Source organism: Cetorhinus maximus, chromosome 10 (assembly GCF_964194155.1).
Source record: "Cetorhinus maximus chromosome 10, sCetMax3.hap1.1, whole genome shotgun sequence".
NCBI classification, from domain to species: domain Eukaryota; kingdom Metazoa; phylum Chordata; class Chondrichthyes; order Lamniformes; family Cetorhinidae; genus Cetorhinus; species Cetorhinus maximus.
Genome location: NC_135888.1, coordinates 71482880 through 71495167, shown reverse-complemented (window position 1 = coordinate 71495167; position 12288 = coordinate 71482880). Strand labels below are relative to the sequence as shown.

The 12288-nt window shown below is 39.5% G+C and overlaps 1 protein-coding gene across 1 annotated transcript in view; it reads right to left on the bottom strand.

Moving 5' to 3' along the window:
- Positions 1-12288, bottom strand: part of ccnjl (cyclin J-like) — an 81098-nt gene that overhangs the window by 9591 nt on the left and 59219 nt on the right. Inside the window, exons 3-4 of the mRNA XM_078550604.1 lie at positions 2589-2888; positions 1156-1315 (exon numbers count right to left, since the gene is read on the bottom strand). Coding sequence (XP_078406730.1) covers positions 1156-1315; positions 2589-2888 — 460 coding nt within the window. The remainder of the gene's footprint in view (positions 1-1155; positions 1316-2588; positions 2889-12288) is intronic.

Genomic DNA, 12288 nt, shown 5'->3' with positions numbered 1-12288 from the left:
TATTTCTGGCTTACTAATTTTACCCTGGGCTGTTTTGTGCTGTAGGCCTAAAGCCATTTGGAACCAAGTTCAGATGATCCAAATGCTTCCAACAAAACAGCAATAGTAAAAACATAAAATTTTCAATTAAAAATCTGAGTGGGGAGATGAAAAGGATACTGATCCACCCAAATACCAAAACCTCTTTTAACTCACTTTCTTGGCATATTTATGTGCAATTGTGTCACTTAAAGAACCATAAACAAAGAAAACTCCTTCAAATAGGTCAACATGCTATAAGATTTCTAAAACGTTCTTCAAGTGTAAATAAAATCCCCATTACCTGCAAACGCTTGGATCAGGGGACAGCAAATATCACCACCTTAATTTAAAAAACAAGATGAACAAATAGCCTCCCAAAAAGACAATTAACACCTTAGCTGGACCAATATCTCCCGAAAAGCTAGATTGAGGTTGATAGTTATTCATTGAGTTCCTCAAATGTTTGGGGAAGGATCAATAGGCAAGCATGTAAGTGCAGTCCATAATTGCATATGGACTCTGAATGGAATGGTCTTGATGGGCTAAGCCATTCTCTCTCTTGCTCCAAACTTTATATTCTTAAAGAATCATTTTGAGCTAATATGAGAAAATGCCATTGTGGAAGTTCACTGTCTAACAAGGTCAGACACTATTCTGCTTATCCCTATATATTGCAGCAGGACAGGTGAGCAAAGCAACTACTCACTGAAATGCCCGTAATGAAGGTCTCCTTTTTTATTCTAGCACCTTTTACAAAATTTTGTCCTTTTTAGACTGTGCTGAAGAAAGACAACTGCAGATCACAACAATACATAAGTAACTTGGAGAGTATGATGAGAATATCGAGTATATGTACAAAATCCAGAATATTTAAATATACAATAACAAACTCAGCAATATGCCCAGAACGTCATCTTTCAAAAAAATGGTTAAATAGATTTTGTACTTAATCCACTACAGATCATCTTTAAGAATATTGGAAAAGGATGAAGGAAAGTTTTACAGCATTGCTGGAACTCAATTTGAGGAGGACAAATGAATCACAATTGTAGAGAGAAAACTATGTCCCTTGATTTAAACATCCCTCCTCCTTTCATGTTGTGCAAATAAGAAAAAAAATTGGATGTATCTTACATCAGCATGAGCTCAACACAGGCAGTCAGGTGCTCCCACGTATACCCAGTCAGCAGGTGAAGGTGAGCGGTCAGGGACGGACTGATGTGTAAACAAATACGGGAAGCTGTAATACAGGCAGCTGCTACCAGTGATGGACGAAAAGTCAGAAAGCTGTGATCTACAACAAGAACAACAGCACAAAAGATCAGTCTTAAAGAATGTAATCTATTCTGTACCAAGTCTTCCCCATCACCTGATTTTCTGCTGAACGACACTGATTCTCATTATTCCCACACCTGCAATTTAAAATTCTTACCCTTAATTTTAAATTTCTTCATTCTCACTCCCACTTTTTATCCCTAACTTCCTCCAGCCTTACCACAACCATCCAATTCTTCAAACTCATAACGCAAATAAAAATATTCATTATATTTTGCCACCTGTACCAGCAAGTTCTACTTCCAGCATTCAATAAAAGGAAAGACAGAACGAATAAACAAGCTTGTACTTACCTAGCACCTCATCACATCTTAGTTATATTTCAAAGTGTTTTACAGCCAATTAATTATTTTGAAAGTATAGTGTCTGCTACTGAATCTTAAAATGGCAAAATGAATGACCACAATGTGTTTTTCTGGTGTCACTAGTTTAAAAAGAAAAATTTGTTATACTCCTACTCTTTAAATAGCACCATGAAATCTTTTACTCCTTTGACCAATCAGACCTGGGCATAAGTTTCAGGTCTCCCTTGAATGATGGCACTTATTATAATGCAGCAACCTTTTAATATTTAATGCAAGTACTCAGGCAACCTTCTTCCTACATTACTTTTACTGGGGAGAAAACAGGAGAAGCTATTACTTGGAGGCTCATTTATCTTAAAACTTAATGAGCAAATTACTGTATGGCCTAGAAGTCTCCTACTCACCCGAGGATTGATCTCTGATCTTGTGCTGAATCAGGTGATGTCAGCTAAAGTAGCAGCTGGAAAACTACAATTGGGGACTAATGTCCCTATTTCTGGTTGCTATTCCTGTGGAAGGTGCAGAAGTGGGGGCACTGAGAGAGAAAAGGGTTAGGCTCACCTATGGTGTTTATCCTCCTCCTCCTCTCAACCCTCCATGAAGAACACTGTCTGCATTTGATGCACATGATGAGTGACCACTTGGGTGAGATACCAGAGGTTACCCAATGCTTGTGGAACTACATCCCTAAGTCAATGCCTTAGGAGAGCAGAAGGAAAGACCATAAGGAAAAAACTTCTGTCACTAGGATGGCACAATAGGGAAATATAATTTCCTGTTCCAGATTATTCTTCAACTTTTGGGGACGATGTTGGGGAGCAGGAAGAAACACATTCATGCACAGAGGCAGTTACAATGCCAGTCCAGCATAAACACAATTGAACCTAGAGATTGTTACATTCACAGTTTCTTCTTTGACAAACATACCTTGAAGTGAAACTTCTAAAAAATAATGGGCATATTTTTCCATGAAGGCTTTGGTTTTGGCAATGGAGGTGAGCGGCCAGCCATTGTGGAGGTCACTCTCGTGGACAGAGCCAGAGAGGTAGTAGTCGATGAAGTGTGCCGCTGTGGGCATGCAAAGGTTCCAGTTGAAAGTCTCCAGCAGCAGCAGCTCCATCTGCAGCAGGTCTCGTTTGTTCAGCACGAGGTGCAGACTGCTCATGAAACCCAGGCTGTTGAGCTGTTCCAACTTTGGCACTCGATCTTCTTTCTCTTCAAATTTGCCTAGAAACAGAGTAGCAATAACATAGTGAACCTTCTGTTTTCCAACACTCTTTACCACACAAGACTCACGTAGAAGTGAAATTTAAAGCTAGCGACCAACTTACTTTCAAACCAGTTACACTTATAGGTGCTAAATGAAATTTGGTATCCACTAATTTCAGAGATTCCAGTCACGCTGGAGTACCCCCATGTTTGAGCTAAAATTTCCAGTTAATTTTATCCAAATAGTCTCTCCACAAGTTTTATTATTTTTCTTTAAAATCTTAATTACCAAATTTTTTCTTAAAATGCATGGGTTAAACAAAAAAAAATGCAGTTAAACCAGACATATTGAGAATGGCAACAATGTAATGGGATGCAAAAACAAAAATACCTGGAAAAACTCAGCAGGTCTGACAGCATCTGCGGAGAGGAATACAGTTGACGTTTCAAGTCCATATGACTCTTCACCAGAACTAAGGCAAAATAGAAAAGAGGTGAAATATAAGCTGGTTTAAGGGGGGGTGGGACAGGTAGAGCTGGATAGAGGACCAGTGGTAGGTGGAAATTGTCAAAAGATGTCATAGACAAAAGGACAAAGAGCTGGTCTTTGTCCTTTTGTCTATGACATCTTATGACAATTTCCACCTACCACTGGCCCTCTATCCAGCTCTACCTGTCCACCCCCCCAAAACCAGCTTATATTTCACCTCTTTTCTATTTTGCCTTAGTTCTGGCGAAGAGTCATACGGACTCAAAACGTTAACTGTATTCCTCTCCGCAGATGCTGTCAGACCTGCTGAGTTTTTCCAGGTATTTTTGTTTTTGTTCCGGATTTCCAGCATCCATGGTTTTTTGCTTATATCTTATGCAATGGGATGCAGTTTGTTTACAGCCCATAATTTCTCATGCTCTTGTTTTAACAATCTCATCCCTATTGTACTTGGGAAAAATGGAGGAGGTTAGAAGTGTTTAAGTGAAAGCTGTATTCATAACATTTATTGTGAACTGAATTAGTGAGACCCATGAACATGGAGTTCCCAATATCTGGTACGATGGCATGTTTAGCACAGCACTGTCCGCCCGTGAGCAGGAAGGCACCAATCTCAGTTATTCTTTTATAGCTTCTAATGGAAATCACAAAAGGCTTGGAGCAAGGCTATCCAAAGATTGTGACATTAAAAAGATAAACTAACATAATAAAATGATGTTGGGTTTAGATAAATTAAGCGTACCCCCTCGTAGCCACATCAACTTTAGCAGTATAAGTTAACTGGACAGAAAGATATGGTGCAGAACTTATTACAAAACTGAGCAAGATAAGCAGACTAGTGTTTGGTAACAAAGTAAAAATAAAGTGAAAAGCTTTCAGAGTTAAGTAAGCAAAGCTAGTTCTGACCACTTAATTCTATAGTCAGACATTCCTAATAAACACCATCAACTTTACTGTACATTAATTCAAGAGGGATAGGCTAAATGGCTAGAGATCACATGAAACGTGCAAGAGACGAGAGCACAAGAGAACACGTTCCCTCAAAAGTTTTCTAAACTAAAAAAAACTTTGCAGTGTTGCCTTGCTTGTCATTGTTCCTGAATTTGTCCCTCCATGTTTTCTGTTCTCCATCTCAACAGCTTCATGATTCACGTTCATGCAGTTGTTGCTAAGTAACAGGTGTTCCCTTTCCATGGTTTACTTGCTATATATAAAAATTGTATGCTTGAATGCAGACCAGTTTCTTTATAATTTATTAAAATTGAACCTTCATACATCATAACCACAAAAAGCAGAACAGCTGCAGTAATTGTTTTTCATATCAATAGCCTCAGCTCTGTGTTTCTTCCTCCACTGTTTCTGACAAGATTCATTCTGAATGCCACGCATTTTTGATAGCATTTCACTACATTATTCAGTGTAATTAAAGTATTCCTTCTTACTCATGAATCAAGGCTAACTGGCAATGAATACATATCTTTCCTTCTCCCCTCCAAGGGAAGGAAAGGAATCATGATGAGAGTATGCCATTATTTAATTACCAAAAGTCTGCAAAATTGCTTTTGTCACTGTTTCACACATGCACCTTAAGAAGAAATAAGATTGATAAACCTCGTGAAAGCAATTAAAATACAAGTATCTTCCTGGGGTGCAATTCACACAACTCACTTTAGGCCCAACCATCTTTAGTTGCTTCAATGATCTTTCTTCTATCATAAGGTCAGAAGTGGGGATGTTCGCCAATGATTGCACAATGTTCAGCACCATTCGTGACTCCTCAGATACTGAAGCAGTCCATGTTCAAGTGCAGCAAGGCTTGGGCTGACAAGTGGCAAGTAACATTCACGCCACACAAGTGCCAAGCAATGACCATCTTCCACAAGAGAGAATCTAACCATCCCCTCTTGACATTCAATATCATTAACATCACTGGATCCCCACTAACAACATCCTGAGGGGGGTTACCATTGACCAGAAACTGAACTGGACTAGCCATATAAATACTGTGGCTCTAAGTGCAGGTCAGAGGCTAGGAATCCTGTGGCAAGTAACTCACCTCCTGACTCCACAAAGCATGTCTACCATCTACAAGGCACAAGTCAGGAGTGTGATGGAATACTCCCCACTTGCCTGTGTCAGAAAAATATAATAATTTTCAAAATGTTATTTGGAATTTATTGTAGAGTAATAGTGGGATCTATGTATGTGTGTGTGTGTGTGTGTGTGTGTGTGTGGGAGCTAACTGAATTAGAGGCAGCTGGTCTGAAGGCTTTGATGTAAGAGAAGCTAGATTTGAATTGTTAAGTAGGTAAACATGAGTGAAGTTTTAGAATGTGAGGTGTAAAGGGAACATTTGCATTTTTAAATAAGCCAGAATAGTTTCAATTCAAAAGAGGGGGTGAAATGTTTCACCTAGCCAGGAGAAGAAACAGTGTATTTATTTTTCCCCAAAGAATATTGGTAAAATTGGTACTAAGATAGATTTTTATTATTAGATTATTTATTATGTCCAAAGACATAGTGAAACAATGGGAATTTGCATTCAAAGGGGAAAATATGTATAAAGAAGAGAAGGCTGTGTGTAAGGGAAGGCATTTTAAGATCGAACACAAGTGTGAAAAGCATCTAAGCCTCAAGCTGCTGTCTGAAGGAAAACTCACTTTGAATTCGACTGTTCAGGGTATAGTGTTACTTTGCCTGGGTCTGTTTAAATCTATATGTTTTACTGTTGCCTTAATGGAAGTGTAACTGGGAATTAGATTAATCAGGGGAGTTAGGAGTTATTATAGTAGTAATTTGCAGATCTATGTACGTGCTTAAAATTATTCCTTCTATTAATAAATGCTTAATTTAGTTTTGTAAAAACCCTCTAAGACTCGGTGGACGACTGAATGCAAGCACGCATCTCGAAATAAATATACAGATTGCAAAACAGTTGTGGAAGTTATTTCAAGTTTCCCTTTGGGATTTGAGCAGCTCAGCATTTACCATCGGCTGTGCGATAACAACCTGGATGAACAAAAACAAAAATACCTGGAAAAACTCAGCAGGTCTGACAGCATCTGCGGAGAGGGATACAGTTAACGTTTCGAGTCCGTATGACTCTTCATCAGAATTAAAGAAAAATAGAAAAGAGGTGAAATATAAGCTGGTTTAAGGGGGTTGGGGGGACAGGTAGAGCTGGATAGAAGGCCAGTGATAGGTGAAGATTGCCAAAAGATGTCATAGACAAAAGGACAAAGAGGTGTCCTTCAGGTGGTGATATTAGCTAAGAAATGTGCTAATGGGGACATTAAGGGTAGAAAGCAGGACGAGCAAGGGACAGATAGCCCTAGTGGGGGTGGGGTGGTATCGAAATAGGCTAAAAGGTAGAGATAAAACAATGGATGGAAATACATTTAAAATAATGGAAATAGGTGGGAAAAGAAAAATATTTATAAATTATTGGAGAAAAGGGGATTGGAAAGGGGGTGGGGATGGAGGAGAGAGTTCATGATCTAAAGTTGTTGAATACAGCTCCAACAACACTCAAGAAGCTTGACACTATCCAGGACAAAGCAGCCTGTTTGATTGGCACCCCATCCACAAACAATCACTCCCTCCACCACTGACGAATAGTGGCAGCAGTGTGAACCATCTGGTAGGTGGACTGCAGGAATTCACCCAAGACTCCTTTAGACAGCACCTTCCAAACCCACGACCATTACCATCCAAAAGGACAAAGGCAGCAGACAGATGAGAACACCACCACCTGGGAGTTCCCCTCCAAGCCATTCATCATCCTGACTTGGAAATATATCACTGTTCCATCACTGTCGCTGGGTAAAAATCCTGGAACAGGACCAACAGCACTGTGGGTGTACCTACGCCACAGGGACTGCAGCGATTCAAGAAGGCAGCTCACCACTATCTCAAGGGCTATTAGAGATAGGCAATAAATGCTGGTTGAGCCAGCGACGCCCACATCCCGTAAAAATTTTAAAAAGTTCAAGCTAGCTCCATGCAATCCATGGCTGGGCAATTTGGAGATGGCAGAAAGGAGCATGATCTTTAGGGGCTAATCCAATAACCCAGTTGATGAGTGAGCAGCTGAACTGAACTGAGCAACTAAATGGAGCTTCGGCAGGTGTTGGGGAAAATATGATGGCAAAGTCACAAATCCACCAAATGACTGTAATTTAGTGGCTTACATTTGCACTGTTCAGTGCAATTATTTTTGGCTTAACGTTTTGTCAGGCCATGGAAATTTGAAAATTGGGATGTGAAATGCAGTTATGCTCTTATTGCCTAAAACAAAATTTGGTACCAAGAGCTATGGTTATGGACTAGGTGTAGGTCAATGGGACTAGCGGAATAATATTTCGGCACAGACTAGAAGGGCCGAATGGCCTGTTTTCTGTGCTGTAGTGTTCTATGGTTCTATGGTAATGAAATGTTGTTTTGAAAGAAATTATGATTTTCCAACATAAACGGGAGTTCCATTGAGAGGATTCTTCCCCCGACAGTGGCTCACGCTTTGCATGTTCTTCATTCCCATGTTTTTCAGCCCTAGCAACAGTCTTATGATCTCTCATTATTCTGAACCAATCATATGCAGGGGTATTGCAATGGTGACCCACTGCAGAGAGTGCTGGATACTTGCTCCTTGCTCAGTAGAGGTCAGGTTACAACTTGTAGTCCTTTCACTGCACCTCACTGGTGTGAACATTCCCCAAGGGTGTATCCTTGTGATGCAAATGCTGAAGTAAAACTGTGCAGCTCAATGGGAACACAGGGGTTTAAACTAAAACAAAACCAAAACGTACAGTCAAAAGAAGGAAGCACCAAGAAATTTTGCACCTAAAATAGTTGTTAGATTTTCCAGCCCCAGGCCTCGGAGGGGTTTGCACCCTTTTTTCCTTTGAAATAACATAGCTGATTTAAGCATGTGGCCAGCAGCTGAAAAAGGAGGCTGCTCCTTTGTTTGGCTGCATCAAGTGTCAGTTATCGTTTAGCTTATAGGCCTCCATATCCTCCACACAGTCATGAGTCACAAACTAGGAGTTCTGGTCATCACTTTTAAGGGCATTGTATTTAACAAAGCGCTTTTAGCAAGTAGAACCACTGTTTATTCAGTTTTGAGAGACCTTTGCCCTATTCTCTGAACAAAAAGATTTAAGGATAATAATAAGGCAATGTATGCAAGCCACTTTAGCTACTCTTCCATTGAATTGCCTTTATATAGCACTTATAACACAGGAGAAGGTAAATTAGAGCAACTTATTCTCTGGTGTTTCCTGGGAACTGAGGAAGAGGTGTATAAAGTGTAATTCCAGTCTGCAAGGCAGGCTTATCCATAGTCTAATATGTGCCCTCAACATGCAGGTACATACTCCTCTTAATTTTGTCATTTAATTCAATTTTTTAAAGCACCACATTTCCACTTCTCTGTTATTTACATTGTTTAATTAAAACTATTGGACAACTTAAATAATTTTAATGCTAAAACCAGCATTCAATTATCAGTAGGCTTTAACTAACTAGCCACCACCACTAACTTAGAATGATATTCATGTGTTGGTGATTGGGCAGTTCTTTTACATATCATCACAAGTTAGATATCTGGCAACAACAGATTATTTCCTTCAAAGCTGAAGAAAACTGCAAGTTAACCATCATAGCCAGAATTTGCACTTTCAATGATTCATAAAGTTAATAATCGAGTGCATGGTGGATATTCAAAAGTGGGAAGCATTACAGATATCCTCACCTAATACCAACACTTGCACACTTGAAGCTAAGGTCGCTAGATATAGAGATTCAGCTCATCAACTATATACCTGTGCTTTTCTCCATGAGCTATCTGGTTTAATCCAACTTTCTGTTCACGCATCATCCTGTTAGCATTCTTTTTTTTAACCAACCATCTAACACTTTTAAAAACAGTTTATGGATGCTGTTTCCGCGCCAATTTGCGGCAAACTACGTTTTAACTTAATTGTGTTAAGAATCTTTCCCGAATTTCTTATAGTATATTATGTTGTGCCATCTCAACAGGTGGTTAGTGAAAACAGTTACTATTTACAAAATCGTAATCCTTCATAACCCAAGACCTCAATCAAGTTACCCTCAACCTTCTGAGGTCTAATGATAAAGGTTCCAACCTCAAGCCTCACTTCATAACTGCAATCCTTATCGTTGGCAATATCCCGATGAAATCTATGCTGTACATTTTTCATTGCTATCATATCCTTTCTAGGATGGCTTTGATACCTAAGTAAAGACTGAGCTAGGATCCTCTAGGCAAGAGTGATAACATGATAGAATTTTACATTCAGTTTGAAAGTGAGAAATGTGGGCCCATAGCTAGTGTCTTAAACTTAAATAAAGACAATTAAAAAGGTAAGACGACAGAGTCAGCTAGGAAAATAGGTTAAATGGAAAGACAGTGGAGATACAGTGGCAGACATTTAAGTAGATATTTCATAACTCTCAACAAAGATTCAGCTTCTTCCATTGAGGAAGAAAGATTCTACCAGAAGATTGCATTATCCATGGCTAACTACAGGTGGTATCAAATTAAAAGAAAGGGCTTACAATGCTGTGAAAATTAGTGGTAGGGCAGACGATTGGGAAAGTTTTAGAAACCAGAAAGGGTGAATAAAAAATTAATAAAGGGAGAAATTGGAGTATGAGAAAAAACTAGCAAGAAATATAAAAATGACAGTAAAAGCTTCAAGCGTATAAAAAGAGAGTAGCTAAAGTGAGCATTGGTCCCATAGACAGCAGGGCAGGGCAGGAATTAATAATGGGAAATGAGAAAATGGCAGAGCCCTTAAACACATCTTGTTAGCCTGATGCATGTCATTGGGAAAATGCTAGAATCAATTATTAAAGGGGCAGTAGCAGGACATTCAGGAAATAGTAATAGAAATCAGGTAGAGTCAACATGGTATTGTGAAAGGGAAATTGTGTTTGACAAATTTATTTGAGTTCTTTTAGGATGCAATGAGCAGGGTGAATAAAGGGAAAGCAGTAGATGTAGTATATGTGAATTCCCAAAAGGCATTCAATAAGGTGCCACAAGGCACAAGTCAAGGATGTGATGGAATACTCTCCACTTGCCTGGATGAGTGTGGCTCCCACAATACCCAAGAAGCTTGACACCATCCAGGACAAAGCAGCCTGCTCGATTGGCACCTCATTCATCATTTTAACCATTCACTCCCTCCACCACCAATGCACAGAGGCAACTGTGTGTACCATCTACAAGATGCACTGCACCAACTCACCAAGGCTACTTCGAAAGTTCCTTCCACCAAGAAGCACAAGGACAGCAGATACATAGAAACACCACCAGCTGCAAGTTCCCCTCCAAGCCACACACCATTCTGACTTGGAACTATATTATCATTCCTTCACTGTCACTGGGTCAAAATCCTGGAATTCCCTTCCTAACAGCACTGTGGGCGTACCTACACCACATGGACCGCAGTGACTCAAGAAGGCAGCTCACCACCACCTTCTTGAGGGCAATTAGGGATAGGCAATAAATGCTGGCCTAGCCAGCGATGCCCACATCCCGTGAAAGAAGTTTTAAAAGTCAGATATTTGATTGACAAGGGAGTTAAGGGTTATGGGGGACAGGCAGGAAAGTAGAGTAAAGGCATCAATCAGATCAACCACAATCTTACTGAATGGCAGAGGCAGCCCCAAGGGTCAAATGCCTACTCCTGCTCCTATTTCTTATGATCTCTTCCCAAGGTACACTACAACTTTCACATGCAAATATTAGGCTAAATAAACAAGTGCTCACACCAAGTGTTGCCTCCTCCCTCTACACACTTCCACATATTGGGTGTTAGTATCAATCAGGATCAAAGTTTAATTCCTCTAATTGATCCTGAGTTGACTCGGTTAAAATACATCATCAAACAGAAATCCACAGTCATGGGGTGTTTTGGCAGGTGCACTTGCTGAGATGGGACACATATGGATTCAGTTTAGCCAATTTACATCAACCTAGATGAAATGGCACATTGAATGAAGATTTACAGGGTGAATGCACATAAGTGGGCTGAAAACATTCAAGTTGCTCTTACATATAAGCAAAGGAGGATTTATATTTCTTGATTTTTTGGGGGTCATTTTTTAAATCACAAGAAGGATTTGGGGGAAAAAGGAATTACTTAAAATGTTTCAATTTAAAAGTATGGTGTATTCCTGGCAGTGGAAGTGAGATGGTAGACGAGTATGGTGCTAATAAGCTAGCTTTGTTGTGGTTTCCTCATAGGCTCCAAATAATACAGAATCCACTGCTAAATCTGGGCAATCAGAAAAATACCTCTCATCTATTATATTGAAGAACATATTGATATCTGTGAGGGGGGATAAGGCAGACAGAAACAGAAACAAGGTGGTAGGCTTTTGAAATAGCTAGACTACAATAGTAGTCAATTTTGTTAAGGTAAAAACTGAGGACTTTCATCGAGGCAGAGGCTAGGAGTATAACAGGATGGTTAGAGGTACTCTTAAGCACAAATGGCTGGAAGCTTCATTAAGGTTATTTCACACACTCCTGTTAGATCTTGCATGGCCTTTTTTCCCCATACCCTTTCATTCTCCTCATTCTCCTTTATTTATGTTTCTCTCTTTTTAATATGTAAATTCTATTGTTCCATATGTCTTTGAAACTGTATCTTCCTCAGTATATAAAAACTTTCATGTTGCCAATATTATCAGTAACCTTTGGCAAAAATAAACATAGTCATACTCATAGAAACATAGAAACTAGGAATAGGCCATTCGGCCCTTCGAGCCTGCTCTGTCATTCAATATGATCATGGCTGATCCTCTCTCTCAATGCCATATTCCCACTTTCTCTCCATATCCCTTGATGCCCCTGATATCCAAAAATTTATCAATTTCTTTCTTGAATATACTCAGTGA